The sequence below is a fragment of the Stenella coeruleoalba genome (assembly GCF_951394435.1).
Source record: "Stenella coeruleoalba genome assembly, chromosome: 17".
Taxonomy (NCBI): Eukaryota; Metazoa; Chordata; class Mammalia; order Artiodactyla; family Delphinidae; genus Stenella; species Stenella coeruleoalba.
This window is the reverse complement of record NC_137163.1, coordinates 18,829,656-18,849,043: the sequence shown is the minus strand read 5'-3', so window position 1 is coordinate 18,849,043 and position 19,388 is coordinate 18,829,656. Positions and strand designations below refer to the sequence as shown.

General features: G+C 40.1%; 1 protein-coding gene across 6 annotated transcripts in view; it reads left to right on the top strand.

The window, feature by feature from the left end:
* Positions 1-19,388, top strand: part of COLEC10 (collectin subfamily member 10) — a 451,965-nt gene that overhangs the window by 424,830 nt on the left and 7,747 nt on the right. For all 6 annotated transcript variants that reach the window (XM_079901499.1, XM_079901501.1, XM_079901496.1 and 3 more), the window contains 2 exons: positions 10,918-10,989; positions 12,343-12,414. In XM_079901499.1, coding sequence (XP_079757625.1) covers positions 10,918-10,989; positions 12,343-12,414 — 144 coding nt within the window. The remainder of the gene's footprint in view (positions 1-10,917; positions 10,990-12,342; positions 12,415-19,388) is intronic.

The window sequence follows — 19,388 nt, the reverse complement described above, 5'->3', positions numbered from 1 at the left end:
AGGTAAAGTAGAGTATGTGGGTTTTTTATTTTAATCATGATTGACAGATTATTTTGTAGAAATGTTGTAGCAGTTTATGTTGCCAAAAGCAATGACTGAGTGCTTTCTGTAGCTATGGCAACTTCAGATGCCATTAATCTTTTATAATTATTACTAAATATGATGGAAAAATATGACATTGACATTTACACATATATCTTTTTGTGACTAATAGTGAGTCTGGGCATCTTATCCATCATTTACTGTTTATATTTTTAGATTACCTTTTAATTTCATTTGTTGTCTTTTCTAGCAAAGCAGTTTGCAAAAACTTTTTGTACATTAAAAATATTAATCATTTTTTTTAAGTCAGTGTTTGACTTTTTCCTTGTCTCTCATATTTTTGTTGATAAACTTTATATATTTATGTGGCATCTTTCGTCATATAAAGACCTTTAATTTCTCATATGGTCATATATGTCTTTTATTTTATAAGTTTTTCCCCTGAGGAGATGAATTTCAAACAGAGAGAAAACCACGTGCCTTTCAATGGGAGCAGACATTGAAAGACATTTTAATGAACAATGAATAGACAAGTCGGGCAGGAATAGAAAGTTATGCAGGTCAATGTCAGAAAATAATGCCAGAAAGTTCCATTGATACCAGTCTGTGAAAGCCCAAACACTAGACTAATTAGTTTGGACTTGGCCTAGAAACACAGAGGAACTGCTGAAATGTTTTGAATGGGGCAGTTTTATAATGAAAATGTGATTTTATACAGATTAGTTTGCAAGGTGGTTTGAAAAAGTGAAGTTCAGATCCAAAGAAACCAGGATTTCAACAACTATGTATACAACAGACACGATTCTAGGCCCTTGGAACCACCAGTGAATAAAAACACCATGAAGACCATTTAGGGCTCACCTGCAAGGAACACGGGTTAGTGTATAAGGACAGGAAGAGGTAAAACAATGGCAGTAGAGATGGAAGGAAAAAGAAAGGATGGACGTGAGAAAAAATAAGAATCAAGGTGGGAGTTAGGAAGGAGGAAAGGGTCAAAGCCAGTTTGGGTGTTGAGCCTGGGGGATTGGAGCCTGGGGCATTGGAGCCTGGGGGATTGGAGCCTGGGGCATTGGAGCCTGGGAGATTGGAGCCTGGGGGATTGGAGCATGGCACTGATACTGGAAGATGGGTAAATCAGAAGAGGAAACAAAAATATGAAGTGGAGGGAACAGTAGAGACAGATATTGGTGTACAGATCTTACTCAACTTACAATGCAGTTGCATCCTGATAAACGCTTCCTAAGTGGAAAATATCATAGTTGAAAGTGCATTTAATACACCTAACCTAGGGAACACCGTAGCTTAGCCTAGCCTGCCTTAGACGTGCTCAGAACACTTACATTAGCCTACAGTTGGGCAAAATTATCTTTTTAAAAATAAAGTGTTGGATATCTCATGTAATTTATTAACTACTGTACTGAAAGTGAAAAACAGAACGGTTGTCTGGGTACAGATGGTTGTCATATTGATTGTTTACCCTCATGATTGCATGACTGACTGGGAACTGCAGCTCACTGCCACCGCCCAGCATCAAGAGAAAGTATCATATTGCAGATCGCTAGCCTAGGAAAAGAGCAAAATTCCAAAGTTGAAGTACAGTTTCTACTGAATGCATATCACTTTTGCATCACTGTAAAGTCAAAAAATTGGTACGTCAGACCATCATAAATCAGGGACTGTCTGTATTTGCCTGGGCTGCCTTACTAGATTATAAGCCTTTCCCATAGACTCCCCCCAGCAAGCTGAAGTCAATTCATTAATCAGCCATTATTAAGACTGACATTTCAATCAATTAGTAACTAATTTGACTGTATTTTCATTAACCTCACATTCATCCATCTTGTTTTTAAGAATGTTATTCCTTTTACTTTGAAACCTTTATTGAGAAAGCACATATTGCATCTGAGACCCTGTGCCAAGTACTAGGGATACAAAGAAAATAATATATCATCGCCAACGCGTCCCATCACCTATGACACAATGTGGTGTATGCTATGAAATCTGAGGGGAATTACCTTCAGAGAATGAGATTAATCCAGACTGCTAAAGAGGGAGATGGGGGCAGATGCTGAGAAGACTCTTGGGTAGAGGAGGTGACACATTAGCTGGACCTACAGGGTGCATGGAATTGGACAAAAGATAAAAATCCACATGAATTTTATTGACGAGAACGTTTTAGTATCAACCTGCCCTAATATATTGACAAATTTGTATTTTAGGTTATTTTCTTCTGCACTTACCTTGAGATATAGTTTATTCTGGTGGAGCCCAATGAAAGGGATCTTGTTTACTTCTTCTGGAGAAAGAATAGAGGAGAGTTTTAGGTGTGAGCAGGCAGAGTTAGATGTTTTCTCCTTTATGTTCCCATAACTGCTACTCTTCCAGCATCTATCACAGTAATTATGTTTACTTGCCCATTCTCTCCTGAAGTCTTGATCTCCTCATGAGAAGATCCTGATCAGTGTCTAGTAGTTATAATAGTAAGGAAACTTGTGTTTGCAAGTGAAAGAAACAAAACCAAATCCAACTTAAACTGGTTAATCATACAAACAAACAAAAGAGAGAAGAGGAATTTATAGACTCATGTAAAGGGAGGGTTTCAGGCAGAGCTATATCCAGGCTCAAGTGATGTGTTCAGAATCAAAAACACCTTGGTTCTCTTTTCCCCTATAATGACTTCATTTTAAAGAACGGTCTTATTTTGTGGTGCTAAAATAGATTCAGATACTTCAGTAATAGTCTATCCTCTCTGCAACCCCTGCAGAAAGAGCAAGTCTCTGTCTTGAAATTCATAACTGTCTGAGTTATTGAGGAGACTTATCTACCAATTGAAATTTGTTGGCTCTCATTGGGCCACATGTCCACTGCTGAACCAGTTACTGTGGAGAAGGTTCAAACTACGTGGATCGAGAATAAGCTAGTATTGTTTCCTATGGCAAGTTGTGGGGCCGTTACCAGAAGCACAGGTAGAAGCTCCCAGGTAGGTGAAAGTTACAGATTTTGTGGATTAATGAGTCCCCTCAGTGCAAGGGACTCTTCTATAAATTTTGCCATCCATAGTATTATTTAATATTACAGTAACTCCATGAGACACCTGTAACTATCTTAATTTTCCAGGGTAGAAAATTGAAGCAGAGGGGATAATTATTTAGGATAAGATTAAAGAGCTGTTAAGTGGAGATTTAGGATTTGCACCTAGATCTCTGTGACTATGATTCCGTCTGCTAGGGCTGCCATAACAAAATATCACAAACTGGGGGGCTTAAACAACAGAAGTTTATTGTCTTACAGTTCTGGAGACTGGAAGTCCAAGGTCAAAGAGTTGGCAGATTTGGTCTCTCTTAGCCAAGACCTCTCTCCTTGGCTTGCAGTTGGCTGTCTTCTCACTGTGTCCTTACATGGCCTTTTCAGGGATGTGTGCACGCATCCCTCATGTTCCTTTGTGTGTCCAAACTTCCTCTTCACGTAAGGACACCGGTCAGATTGGATTAAAACTGCCCTAAAAGCCACAATTTAACTTAACCACCTATTTAAAGGCCTTATCTCCAAATATAGTTCCATTCTGAAGTGCTGGGGTAGGGCTTCAACATATGGATTTTGGGGAGAAGATACAATTCAGCCCATAACAGACTATAAAACTCCAGTGCATTGCACCAAGCTTCTGGAGGAAACTTGAATGACAGTCCTGTCACTCATTCAGTTTGAATAGACTTAATGGTTCTGAAGGCTGAGCCCCTTGAAAATTTCACCTTGGTTAAAAGCTGTCACCTTCCATGTAAGATTCTCCCTGGGACAGCTTTCCTCCTTAAAGACATGAAGTTTGCTATGGACTAAGATGAACGTGGTTCTTTGGTAAACATATCCCTACTGTGAACAGGAATAAACAGTGTTTTGCGAACACGTTAAATGTGGAAAAGGTACGAAAAGCGTTAACTGTTTAGAATGGTCTTATTTCACGCACATTCATCATAACCAGGTGAGGTAATGTTAGGGAAGAATCTCAGAAAAATCTCTTAGAGGACCTATGTGCTACCACCGTATTTTTACTAATCATGGAGAAACATACTGTTGTTTATTTATTTATTTATTTTTGCGGTACGTGGGCCTCTCACTGTTGTGGCCTCTCCCATTGCGGAGCACAGGCTCTGGGCGCGCAGGCTCAGCGGCCATGGCTCATGGGCCCAGCCGCTCCGCGGCATGTGGGATCTTCCCGGACCGGGGCACGAACCCGTGTCCCCTGCATCGGCAGGCAGACTCTCAACCACTGCACCACCAGGGAAGCCTTACTGTTGTTTATTGTTCTTAAGCAAGATATCAACAGATAAGCTACCTCACGGCCATGAAGATGCCAAACACAATGTTTACAAGCAATTTTTCACTTAGAAATCATGCTTGCTTGCTCAACTTTTATGTATTCATTAAAAGAAATATGAAGAAAATTGCCCCTCAGAGTCTCAAAGAAAGAAAGATGCTGTGATAAAATGTCACTGTGGATCTGTAGTCTCTCGACACTGTGTACCCAGTGCTATCTTTGGGGGATCAGTAAGCCATACCTGGTTTTAAATTAAAGATAATCTTCTCCTTAAAAAAATTTAAAATATATATCTAAATATAATATTTTCCTATTGGCTCCCAATAACCAAGTGATGGGTGCCAGTTCTAGGGTATAGGACTATTTAGACAGTTAAAGAATCCCACTTTCAGGCAATGAACAGGAGCTGTACAAGTAAGACTAGACAGGGAATAAAGGAAGTGAGAAACCTTATTAGTGATGTTTTCCTCTTCCCGCAATTACCATCCCAAAGCTATTAAAATGAATCAAAGTACTATGTGTCTCAGAGTAAGGAAACAACCCTCAATATGGGAGACTAAACATGTAGGTACTCTAGTCATTTCCAATTACAGATAAAACAGAAACTTTGGAAGGTTAAATATTACCCCTAAGTTCACAAAGCTGGAAAGTGATATAATTAGGACTTGAACTCCGGATATGTAAGAGTGGAACCTGTGGGCTTCATCAATATATCACCCCAGCTTCCCAGGAACTGCTGTCTTCTGTGAAAGACCAGTGGAAATTTGTCTTCTTCCAATCACTCTGGTCATGGCAGTTTCTTAGTAGTCCTTTCAGAAGAGAAAATGAAATTATTTGTCATGATTTGTCTTCAGAGAACTTCGGTTTACTCCTCTGAATGTCTTCTCCTCTTCCTAAGTGCTCGCCTGTTTTTCATTAGATTATATGCAGCACAGCATATGGGCTCCAGATAAATGAAAACACAAAACACAAATCCCCGCAGCCCACTAAAAAGTAAGATCGATGTAATGATATTTCGTTTACATAGGAGAATGTTCTTACCTTCTAGAGACACTTGCTGAAGTCTTTGACAAATATTGGTTATAATTTACTTTAAAAAAATCAGTAAAAATAAAGAGATGAAGCAATGACAACTTGTTCATTGTTACAGATACCTCAGTATCTTTAATGGGTGTATATTTACTTAGCTATCTTTGCGTGAAAATCTTCATAGTGATGAGTAAAAAAAACGCCTAGTCAAATAAAAAAGTAAGTAATGATTTTAAAATAAGGATTGAGATAGGTTCAAAAGAGATGACCTTTCATCGTCATCATCATCATCATTTTTGTACCTCCATTCTGTTCTCATTAAAACAAGAATAGATGAGTTAAACACCGGACACTGGGCTGCACACCTCTCACGCACTGTCTCCTTTAGTCCCCGACAATCCCTTGACGTAAGGAAGTTTTCCTCCATTTTACGGATGAAACTGAGACTCAGAGAAATGAAATGACTTTCTCCAGAGCTCTTTTCTCCAGTGCAGTGCACTCCTTTTCCCTTAGGGTGAGCCTTGTGAGTGTGACTGAGTTGAAGGGATCCAGGGCATATGGGCAGGTAGGTAGAGGCACAGAGGGACTGGTAAGCTGGGTGAATAGAGGAAAGGCAAACAATAGCAGGTCCCAGTAAGGCCTTAAAAGTTTTCTTTTTCTTTTTTAAAACAAATTTGTATTGGAGTAGAGTTGATTTACAATGTTGTGTTACTTTCAGGTGTACAGCAAAGTGAATCAGTTACACATATATATCCTCTCTTTTTTAAGATTCTTTTCCCATATAGGCCATTACAGAGAATTGAGTAGAGTTCCCTGTGCTCTACAGTAGGTCCTTATTAGTTATCTATTTTATATACAGTAGCGTGTACCTGTCAATCCCATCTCCCAATTTATCCCTCCCCCTCTTCTCCCCCGGTAACCATAAGTTTGTTTTCTACATCTGTGACTCTATTGCTGTTTTGTAAATAAGTTCATTTGTACCATTTTCTTTTAGATTTCACATATAAGCGCTATCATAAGATATTTGTCTTTGTCTGACTTACTTCACTCAGTATAACAATTTCTAGGTCCATCCATCTTGCTGCAAATAGCATTATTTTGTTCTTTTTTATGTTTCTGGGGAATAATGAGGTCGTGATTGCGGAAGGAAAAGTACTGGGATGTGGTCCACTTTATGACCTTACTAGTGTATCTCATATATATGAGAGGTCCAGACGATAATTGATACAACTATGAAAATTTCCAAAAATGAAGATGCAATCAGCATACGTGGGAAAAGGGCGTAAGTAGGGTTGGGGAGGACATATTTTAGGTAGGAACCTGGCCTCACTGATAAAGCACACCATAACACCTGTATCACTCAGTTCCAAGGCTGACCAGGAGAAGGATTGTTAACAACTTGCCCCCAGTCCATAGATTATTCTGGCAGTGGGAAAAGTCCAGCTTCCAGTGAATTTTTTTTAGCATTTCCAAAACCAATTCACTAAGTTTTCATAATTACTTCCTTTGAGCAGGGATAATGACCTAGGTTCGGCTATTTCATTTCAAACTAGAATTTCCTTTTAAAAGAGTTTTTGCTTTTTGGGGAAAAAAAATTGTACCTAAGAAAAATTGGTCAGCTGTGTGCTCTGCTGGAATTCTGCTGGAGAGATTATCACAACAAGCTGGTGGCCTGGCAGGGGCTGAAACAAATAATTTTGTAACACTGAAATTAGTTCATCACAGTTTATAGTTTTTCATTTAATTTTAAAATGGAAGTGGCTATTTTTAAAAGAAGGAAAGTAAGTCTCAATTGCCCTACTAATCCAATGAAATATCGCCAAGAGGGTAACAGACAACTGAGCTCCATGTGGGAGATCCTTTCCAAAGCCTGCTTCTACGCCTCTCTTCTGTTCTCATTAAAACAAGTCCCAAAGGTCAAATGAAGCTGGGACCCAAGCTGAAGGCAAGGGTACACGTTGTTTACTTCATCGCTGCCAGCAGCCCTCTCACCACCAGGCTGGGATTCAGGCACACAGGTCAGAAGAAGAAGAATCCTGCTTTCACCCTCCCAGGTCTCCATCAGGAACCACCAGGGAGCAGCAGATGACTAAGTCACTCACCTGGCTACCTCCAGTTAGATACTTGCTTGCAAATGAATGGGAAAGCTCCTAAGAAGGGGGAGAGAAGAAATAATAATGGCACCAATAATTCACATTAGTGTGGTTTTATGATTCACCAAACCACGTACATGCCTGCATTTGATTTTGCCCTTTGGTGAGCAGGGCACGCATCTTTGGTCCCGTTGTGCAGAACAGCAATCCCCAAACCCAGAAATGTTAAAACAGAAATTTGTTCCCAATCATACACCTTGTTCAGAACAAAAGCTTTGAAGGCATTTTCCCTGGTTTGAATTCTGGCTTTATTACTTACGAGCTGTGTGACCTTGGGAAGCTATTGAACCTCTCTTTGACCTCATTTTCTCATCTGTAAAATGGAGCTAAGGGGCTTCCCTGGTGGCGCAGTGGTTGAGGGTCCGCCTGCCGATGCAGGGGACACGGGTTCGTGCCCCGGTCCGGGAAGTTCCCACATGCCGCGGAGCAGCTGGGCCCGTGAGCCATGGCCGCTGAGCCTGCGCTTCCGGAGCCTGTGCTCCGCAACGGGAGAGGCCACAGCAGTGAGAGGCCCGCGTACCGCAAAAAAAAAACAAAAACAAAAACAAAAAACTCTCTGAAAAAAGTATTATTTTGTCCATTGTACAAACGGGTGAAATAAGGCCCAAGGTCAAGGACCTCCCAAGGTCCCTCAGCTCATGAGTGGCAAAGCCAGGTCTGACTTATACTAAATTACCGCAAGGATACAGTCCCTATGAATTAAGTCACTGAGACCTTGAGCTGGTTTCATCCTCCCCACTATCCATCTTATTTAAAAAGGAACAAGACTCACTTTCTGTATCTCCACTTTTCTCCCTGAAAATGTGGCACAGTGCCAAGTTCTGTAAACTCCACAGTCTGCTGAGAGTCACAGAATCCTAGACTAGAAGGAACAATTACCTGCTAGTAGGGATCTGGAGAGGCAGAGACACACATATTGTTGAATCCTAGTTGTATCACTCACAAGCTCTATGACAACAGGGTAACAACTTAACCTCGGTGGGTCTCAGTTTTTCCATTCAGAAAATGGAGCAGTCATTGTTTCCACCTCCTAGAATTGCTGTGATGATCACATTAGCACAGTGCTGGCACCCAGGATAACTGCTTGATAAACATGTACTAATAACTTTAGCTAGAGAAACACCATCTAGTTCATCCAGTTCACCCCACTGGGTTGATCACACAAATCATCTGTGCATCTTTTTTGAAATCCTTCCCCAGAAGGAGATACTAGAGCTTCGAGTGTGAAGGGTTCCAATGCCTGACCAATCTCACAACCTGGAAATCTAACTGCTCCATTTAAAATATTATTTCATTTAAAATATTAACATTCTAAAAAAAATAAAAAATTAACATTCATTCTCCAAAAAAAGTAGAGAATGACTTGTTATGCTTTTTCTGGATAAATGAACAAACATCTCAACATTCTCTCTCCCAAGCTAATCTAATCTAATCCCAGGAATTTCATTTTTGTCTTACGAAGTCTGTTATCTACCACTTTCCACTGGTGATGACGAGGATGCCTTCCTGTCCTGAGATTGCTGTGGTGATAAGGCAGGTAGCTCGTCTTAATAATATTGTGTGTTGTGCTCTTTATTTTCAAAGCACATTCACATGGTTATCTTTTTTTTTTTTTTTTTTTTTGCGGTACGCGGGCCTCTCACTGCCGTGGCCTCTCCCGTTGCGGAGCACAGGCTCCGGACGCGCAGGCTCAGCGGCCATGGCTCACGGGCCCAGCTGCTCCACGGCATGTGGGATCTTCCCGGACCGGGGCATGAACCCGTGTCCCCTGCATCGGCAGGCGGACTCTCAACCGCTGCGCCACCAGGGAAGCCCCACATGTTTATCTTGTTGATCGTAATACAACTGGGAGAGTTAGGGAGGGTGGGGGTTATCTCTACATTAAGGATGAGGAAACTGAAGTATAAAGGAAAGAACAACGATAGCCACCATGGCTAACCAGTTATATTCCAGGTCTTTTTTTGTTAATTTTTATTTTATATTGGAATATAGTTGATTAACAATGTTGTGTAAGTCTCAGGTGTACAGCAACGTTCCAGGTCTTTCACACATAATATCTTATTTAAACTTCTCAAGAGCCTTCTTTAGTAGGTGTTATTAGCTCAGTTTAGAGGAAAGGAAAATGAGGCTCATAAAGGGAGGTGACATAGCCGACTTTCTCCAGACACTGAACGGTAGAGCTGAGAAGCTCCAGATCTACCTCACTCCAAAGCCAGTAAGCTCAGTCACTGACTTTTGAAAATTTGCTTAACCCATCAGTGACTAAAATGGCATTAAAATCCAGGATTCCTGATTCACAGTTTGGGACACCTTTCATCAAACCACTAATTCAGTTCTTCCTGACTGGGTACGTTGCTAAAGCTAGACCCACCTATGACTAGAATAGCCACTGCTCACACAGAACTGCCTTGCAGCTGTTCCCCATTCCTAGCTAGTCTTCTGCTCTTATCTTCCAGGTCCATGCCTATGATTTGGGGGTTCTCAAGCATGCAGTCAGAGGGTTATAAATTTATACATATGGTTACATATCTATCTATTATATATGTATACAATGTATATATATTTACATAATATATAAATGTATATTTGTATTATATATTTATACATATTGTGCATAGATATTCATGTACATGGATATATATATATATATATATATATACACGCACAGGCTTCCAGAATTTGCCAGATTCTCCAGCAAGAATAAAGATTTGCCAGGCCAAACAAACTTCTCAGGGATTTGCCAATAAGTGTAATTCTTTAAATACAGATTTGGATGTGTGTTGGTTCGCAATTTTGGGAATTTCCTCGGTGAAATCTGAAACTGACCCCATACACAGAGGGCAAGGGGAGGTGAAGAAAGAGACAGGCCACTCCAGATTGGTAGGTGAGAGGTTTAATAAGCAAGGGGAGTTACAAGGCTCGTCTTGAGTGGCCTTAAGACTAGTCGATCTCTGCACTCACCCACCAGAATCTTAAAGGTTTATATAGATGCCTTAACTGGGTTCGGGCATGTATTCAGTCCAGGTGGTCTCAAGGCTGCATCCTTGAAATGGCTTGGGCTATGGGAACTGGGTGGAACATACATTCCAAGGACAGGGGAGAGGGTAAGGAGCCGCTGATTGCCAGGGTCTAGCTTGCTGGTCAACCAATGGTCACATCCTCTTGATTACCTCTTCTAACAACACGGAAGAAGTGAAAGAAAAGTGTTAACTCTTTCCCTGAGTGTCCCGTTCACATGGGCCTATAGACATAATCAAATCGAAGTTGTAAGGCCAGCACTGAGCTGAGGGATGGATTCTAACCATGTTCAGCTTTTCCTGGGGCGTCTGTGCTTATGTTACTATTTGAGCTGCTCCACTCATTCATTTTCCATTTCTAAAGGAGATGAGGGTGAAAAAGGAGATCCAGGAGAGGAGGGAAAGCATGGCAAAGTGGGACGCATGGGGCCGAAAGGTAGGTAACATGATATGACTTTGACACTTTGCTCTCTCTCTACTGGACTTGCCTTGGAAGTTACAGCTTTCATAACACCCTCCGCTCCAGAGATTCATGAGATGTGTTTCCTAGATGAATTTACTTGCCACCAGAGAGTTCCTATGAGATTGCCTGTCGACAAGACTCGAACACATTTCTCAAGCTTCATCCTTAGGGCTGGTGGGAGAGGAACACCCTGGGAGCCCTGGAGAATTGCAGTCTCTGGGAATATCTAAGAAACCCCGAGCTTTAGAAACACAGCCATGTTCACCGCTGTGTCTCCCCTCAGATGCCGTGCTAAGCACCTCTGGCTGGCTGGCTTAGTGTGTGAGGGGGAAGAAAAGCAAGAGCAGAAACAGCTGTCTGATCCATTGATTTACTCACTTTTCTCCAAGATCTCTTGGCAAATGGTGGGGTATATACGGGAAGAACAGGAGAAAAGAAAATGAGAATATAACACACAGGCTCTTAGGGAATGGTTCTACTCACAAGCCAAGACTCCGTCTCGCCAGAATACAGCTTCTGGATTGTGACGTGTCAGCGCGTGTCTTCCAAGCACTAGAACTATTCCTTGCCACCTGCTGCAAGGTGGTGGCCCTAGACCACTGATTTTAAAATCTTCAGTAAGCTAAAGAGAGAAAAAGACTCATAGGATTTTGAGACTTCAATTTGAGAAATGCTGATTTAAACTCTTCTTATTGTATAAATATGTACAATCAACTGCAAAATTATTCTCACAACTAGATAGCTTTACAACTGGTAAATATTTTTTAGATAATCATGGATTAAAAATGCAAATTAGTAACAATTTTGTAGGCACTCAGGAACCCCTGATTATATTTTTTTGGATGAAAACTTGGTGGGACAATCTCTGATGTCTCTTTAATCACTAGGTTTTATGATTGTATGTTCCCTCCCCTTTGAAAAAATGGCTAAGCTAGTCCAATTTGTTTTAAAGTAGCGAGGAAATAGAATCCCAGACTGAAGCCAAAGTGGATCTCAGGAGGAACAGAATTAGAAAAAACTGCAAGAATTTTTTCACTCAGCTCCTTACCTGACCTTTAGATTAAACATCCTCTGCTGTAGTTCTTTAGAAATATTGCATTTTAATATCGTCAGGCCCAGGACTGTCACACTCACCCACATTTTAATTTTAATACGTACATTATAATGCTATTAAAATAGTTAATATAGCACAGGGTGTTTATTATATACCACAGATAGAAGAATGCACTTTTCAGTATTTCCTTCAAGTGAATATCATATACTAGGCACATCATTAAAGGGAAGATAAAACCTTAGGATATAAAGATGACATGCTTTGCTTTTCAGGAATTAAAGGAGAACTGGGTGATGTAGGAGACCAAGGCAATATTGGCAAGACCGGGCCCATTGGCAAGAAGGGTAAGCTATATTTTACTATTCTCCAGTAGCAATTTAAAGCCAATTGAACCTACCCTCGATATATGTTGAAATGTTCTGTACCATGAAAAATGAGCCCTTTCCTTTCTTTTAAAACACGAGTTTTCTCCTCCCTCCTATCTTGGCAGTTTCTTCCCTACGTAAGCAACGTGTCTTTCAAAAAAGGCCTTGAGCAAACTTCAACTGAAATTCAGGGACAGATTCAAACATAAAGTTCAGTTAGTCTCTCCCCAGAACTCTCTCCTGGGATCTACTGGTTATAATCCTTTATGCAATTAAAATGGGTGTCATGACCATGAAGGGCACTCAGTTGCAGAAAACAATTATTCCTAAAACTCAATGTAGCTGAGGACAGTATAATATTCCTTTTTAATCTGAGTGGAATAATAATAAGTCTGTGTCTGAGATCTACTAACAGGATAGGAATTTGAGGTGCGTGTATGTACATCCTTTTGTTTTCAGTCATACCCTGATCCTGCATGTTCCTGCTTCCATGTTATAAAACACAGGTAGCCTCCCCTTTATTACCTAAGCACCCTATCCCATCGTCTTCTCCAAAAGCACCACAACGGTAGCAGGTTCTTTTTTTTAATAGATCTTTACTGGAGTATAATTGCTTCACAATACTGTGTTGGTTTCTGTTGTACACAAAAGTGAATCAGCCATATACATACATATGTCCCCATATCCCCTCCCTCTTGAGCCTCCCTCCCACCCTCCCTTATTGCTTCTGATAGTCAGCAGTTCATACAGACATCGTTCTGTGGGTTTGAAGTTTCAAAGCGATCTCCTTTAACCTGGATACACAATTGATTTGAGCATAGGAGAACAGAACGGGCTCAAGTGCGGATGATTTGCATCACAGGGGCATTTTAAGCAGATACTTGCTGCGCTGGAGCTCACCACTGAAGTAGTGGGAGGTGGCTAGGAAAGTATGACCTAAGGACAGTATTTACTCCAGTTAATTTTGTGCAGTTATGATCTAATACTACATCCTTACGTTTGCTTACATTTCTCGCAACTGGGAATGACACCATGTATGGTCTGTAGTCACGTCTGTAAATTTTGATGAATTTTAACGTTTTATAATCAGTTTGTGTATATTTTATGGTGTAAATGACAAAATAGACTAGTATCTACATGTATTTTATACATTCATGACATACCTAAATTTTTCTTAATTTTTTTCAGTACTTCTAGGCTACGTGGTTTATCTGTGAGTTTTTTCAAATTGTTGAAAATCTCCCAAAACTTCCCCAATATATTTATCTTAAAACTTTGCACATAAGTGAACCCGCACATTTCAAACCCGTGTTGTTCAAGGGTCAACTGTATAACGCTGAATGACCACAGGACTACTATAGGAGCCATGTCAGAGAGTAAAGCCAGATTGGTATGAAAAAGAACTGACCGGGCTTCCCTGGTGGCGCAGTGGTTGAGAGTCCGCCTGCCGATGCAGGGGACACGGGTTCGCGCCCTGGTCCGGGAAGAACCCACATGCCGCGGAGCGGCTGGGCCTGTGAGCCATGGCTGCTGAGCCTGCGCGTCCGGAGCCTGTGCTCCGTGTAAAGCAAAAAAAAAAATAAAAGAGAAGAAGTACTGACCGAGATCTTGAAGAATAGTAACATGTTTATGGAAACAGGGATAAAGCATTTGAGGAAGATGCGAGAGATACTTGTGCAAAGGTGCAGAGTGGGGAAACTCAGTGCTATGGGTAATAGAATTCCGCAGCCTTAATGTCCCCTCCAGCCTTCCATATGTGCTTTAGCAGCTGCGTAATTAAGCCAGCAGTGGCCAGCAGTGTGTTCTCCTGGGCAGGTTGATGGATGGCAGGCTGAGCTGAGGCTGTGGCCCCTCTCCTCTCATTCTGTGGCTTGGAACACCCTCCAGCTCATTCCTTTGAGAAACTTCCTTCGACCTGCATTTGAGGGCAGAAATAGAAGGCAGTACCACTGAAAAGAAGTTATTATGGTTCCTTTTGATCCAGGGGCTTATATCCACCGTGTAGTGTATATTCACTTGAAGTTGAAGACCTCGTAGCTGAAGAAGAGCTACACGGACCCCTCACAGTTCATGGTCCTGCTGTAGGATGTACCTGTGGTGGTTTTACCATGAAGCTGATGAAGTTTTGGCTGCAGAGCCCTGCACTGGTTTGGGTTTTTCCCAAGCCGCCAAGAGGAGCCTCAGAGATGGGTTCACGTGGCCACAAGTCTTGGTGAAATTTGTAAAGTAACCTTAACTCATCAAAATGGTGCCTCTCAACATTTTAAAAAACCAGTGCCTTGCCAACAAGCCTTTTGAGACATATTGCCCCCTTAATGAGACGTTTAGACATATTTTTCCTTCTTGCCCACCCCTCCGAGAAATTTTAACACCATCCATGGACTATATATTATGTAGTTTGTGTGTATTTATACTTTATATATTAAAAAAGAGTAAGATTTTTTCACCCCCCCACTGCACTGACTTTTGCATCCATGAGGTGGTACTGTCCCCACTGGAATGCATGGATTAAGGGTACTGTCTCCTTTTGCTGTTTCCCAAACACGCCAAGGTGCCTTCTTCTGCCCTCTGCCTTTGCTCAGACAGTTTCCTACCCCTACACACCTCTTCGTCCATCACTGTGTGTCAAAATGCCACTTATTCTTCAAGACCATGAAGACTAGGCTTCTTTATAAAGCTTTTCCTGAACCCTTCCTTTGTGCTCTCAACCTGAGTTTGAACATCTATTAAGGTGTGAACATCTTCCATCATGGATTACTTGGGCTGCCATACAGCAGAATATTTGAACTCTTGAGGTTTGAAATCGGAATGATTGGGTTTCAATCCTGACTCAGTGTCTTTCTTGCCGTGTGACCTTGTATACATTTCTTAACCTATCTGTGCTTCAGTTCCCTCATGGACAAAATAAAGACAATAACAGCCTTAAAAAAAAAAAAGAGAGAGAGAGAAAGAGAGAGCACTGTCTCCTGCACCAACTTCCCTCCAACATACTTCTCCTTGTATAAGTTTTTGGAGTGGATACAAGTATTTTGGGAGCTAGCTAAGAAGAACTTGAGTGGGGGAAATATTTTGTTTGGACTTAATGAGATATATCTGTGTAGTTTGCAGTTATTTCCATGTACAGTTAAATTCTTGCTAACAGTTCCAAAGTAGGAATAACTTCCAAGAATACTCCTACCACCGACTGTGCAGATCTATCCAAAGTCATAATGAAAAAGTGCAGGGGTAGAAGTCAGATCATCATAAGAATGTGTCCGGGGCACCCAGCCCAAGAAATGTGTCGATTGTGCAAAAGAAACAAGGCTTGAAATGTACCAGGCTAGAGTTAATCTGTGGAAACATTTTTCAAATCTAACAGCTCAGATATGAACAAGACTTTACAGAGGTATTCTCAAAGCTGACAATATTCTTAATTTACATAACCATCAATAACAAGTTGTGAAGGTGAAAGTAACTTCTTACGTTATTAATAATAAAAATTAAATTCAGATTTCTGCTACGGGCCATGAGAGAGTCACCTGCGTTAATCCTTCTGCTAAGCATGACTAGTTGAGTCAAAAAATAAATAAAACCATATCTGAAGGCATGAGAGGGAAACCAAACAGAAAAAGACTTTAGGGGAGCCACGCTAAGGGGAGCTCTACATCCTGTGCTAATTTTCCACATTTACCAATTCATACTTGAGGCAGCATTAAGAGACCAAGAGGCTTGAGCAGACAGCTGCCCAAACTGAATTGGGAATTCAGGGCCTGCCAGAGATGAGTAGCCCAGGAAATGCCACTCTTTTTCTCATTTCAAAAACAAACATTTCCAGTTAGAATTCCAGGAATTCTGAAAAAACATTTCATTAAACATAGGCCCATTCGTGTTAAAAAAAATGTAACGAACTAGAAATAGAGGGAAACATTTAATATGAAAAGAATGTCAACAACAACAGAAACCTATTTAAAAATCATAGTTGGTAGCGAAATATTGAACACTTCTCTCCTGATATTGGAAATGAGATGAGCATAGCCTTCACCACCAAGTCTAATCAGCAATTATACTCGAATAAAGATGTTAGAAAAGAAAAAAACATTATATTATAGAAGAGGTGCCAGCCAGAGCAAAAATGCAAGAACAAGAGATAAGAATCATAATAACTGGAAATGAAGAAGAGGGTGGTTATTTCCTGACGGCATGATAACATACCCAGAAAATACTAAAGAATCTACAGATCAGCTATTTGTATTAAGTTTTTTAGACAGCTTAACTTCTAAAAATCAATTTTGTCTCTAAATACTAGAAACAATTTTAAAAACTGAAATTAAAAAGATTCCATTTATTGTAGCATCAAAATGGTCAAATATCTAGGAATAAATCCAACAAAAGATGCATAAGCTCTCTACGACAAACACCACATGTTGATAATGAGAGAAATTAAAGAATATCTAAGGAGATGGAGGTAAAGCTACATTCATAGATTGGTTGACTCAGTATTGTTAAGATGATCAATATTAATAAGATGATCCTCAAAATGATCAATAGATTCAGTGCTATTTCAGTTAACATCCCAGAAGTAGTCCTCTTGGAATAAGATAAGCCAATTCAAAATTTATAGGGAAATGAAAAGGACCATGAATTCCCAAAGACCATCTTGAAAAATAAAAACAAAAGTGAAAGATTTAAATTACTGCATTTAAATATTTATTATAAAGTTAAACAATTAAGATAGTATTGATTTAGTGCAGAGACAAATAGACCAATGGAAATGAATACAGCATGCAGAAACAGACCCCAAACTTGAATTATGCAAAGACGATATTTTTTTTGAAATGGGAAATGATGCACCTATCAATAAATCAATGGATGTATATGAATGCAGCCAAACATATGCAGCACATAACATATGAAAAAAAAGAATTATAGAAATACAAAATTCTTTTATTAAAATTTTATGATTTTTAGTGAATTTTGTAATGTGGTAATTGGCTACTTTTAAAATTTAGTGACTTAGTTTTCTTTTCTTAAAACAAGGATTCATTTTTATAAGCACTTTGTCATTTGTAATTTAGTATTTGTTTTAAAGAAGTCTCCTCAAATTGTGTAAGCTTCAGATAAAAATACATCATGAATCTGCTTCTGGCTCTATCAGCTTCATTTAACAAATGGTTAAAGGGAGGGAAAGGTGTAGCCAGAGTGTGGCATGTTGGACTTCAAGATTTCTGAGATGCGACCAAGTTATATAAGGTTAAGATCTCAAGTATTGCCCTAGAGATGAGCAGAAGTAGAGTGGGAGGCTAAGTCATTGCCACGAACACGTCCAGAATTCAAGACCTTCATTAATTATTCTAGATGTTGCACATTCCTAGATTTAGATGTGCCAAATCTAGATGAGGCTCCAACCAGGAGGGTTGAAATTCATGATCTTGAGCCTGGTCTTAATCCTGTCATAGAATAAGACTAGGTAACTTTGGAAGGAAGGGTGGTAGACGACGAGTCAAGGGGTAGGATCAAAAGTTTTCGTATGATTTTCTGAGCCTTAAAATGCATGAACTTCCCAAAATTGGAGAAGTAACAGTCTGGAACGGATAGTGTTAACTAACCTTATCTTCTTCAGGCAATTCCTTATTCAAACTCAGTTGCCTATACATCTAGTGCACACCTCCATCACTTTATTATCGTCATGGCTTGTTAGGTTGTCTGTTTCATCCAATACACTGTGGATTTCTGGAGGAAACAAATGAACAAAGGCTATATCAGGTCTCTTTGTTTAAAGGGTATGTGAGGATGCTGCTTTTTAACCATTTTATTCTAATGTCTACTATACAGTAGAAACTTTCTAAATGTTTGTTGCATTAAGGATGAAAAAATAAATGATATACATTATTTCCTATGATGTGACCTTCTTTTCTACTCTTTATTTCTAAGTACCACTTTCCCTTAACATCAGTTTTCACCATTGGTTAAGATTTTTTACTCCTCCAGAGCTATGTCATGTCCTGGAATTTCAAAAAAAAAAAAAAAAAATGGAGGTTCATTGCTCTGGCTCACCTGGATTAATTTCATTTTTAATCTGAATTTTGAAATTTATTGTTCTCATTTTGTCATTGGTCCTTCTAAATGACTCATTGGTCCTTTTTCACTGACTCAGATTAATCTCAGCTTTCTGGGCTGACCTTAATGTTGTCACTTGAATGGATAAGGTAGCTTTCTGGATGTCAATATTTCATTTCAGGAATAGGAAAGGATGATTTAGTATAGGTAAATTCAATCTCACGACAAAATAGATGCTTTTACTTAAGGTTAATAATCTTTTTTACAGTGAAAGTATTATGGTGCTTGTTTGTTTAAATGCAACCTCTAACTCTTCAACATTAAGACAGTTAATACAGAGGTGTTCTCACTTATGGGTCAAAAATAAATTTTTGCGTATGCTTTAAACCAGATTTCGTTTTGGGGAAGTAGACACTATGAGCTCACATTCACCATGAATTGGCTAAGTACTTGGCATGCTTTCCTTTACCATAACTCTGATTTAGGGGGCAGAAGCTAACACTGGTTGAACGTCCTCTGGGCGTCAAGCACAGACCTAATCCCATGATAACATTATCTAATTTATCCTTCTTAATGATCTGATGACTTAAGGTACCACTATTCCACTTTAAAAATGAAAGAAATGGAGGCTTAAAGGAATTAAGTAACCTGTCCATGTTTAGCTATTAAATGGCATAGTCAAGATTCAAGCCCTGCTTTTTCAGACTTCCATGGTCTTTCATTCCACCACACTCCATTGACTTTCCCATCTGTTAAAAAACAGGAAAGGAATTCATGTCAGAATACTGGAAAGTAGGGCTTCCCTGGTGGCGCAGTGGTTGAGAGTCCGCCTGCCGATGCAGGGGACACGGGTTCGTGCCCCGGTCCGGGAAGATCCCACATGCCGCGGAGCGGCTGGGCCCGTGAGCCATGGCCGC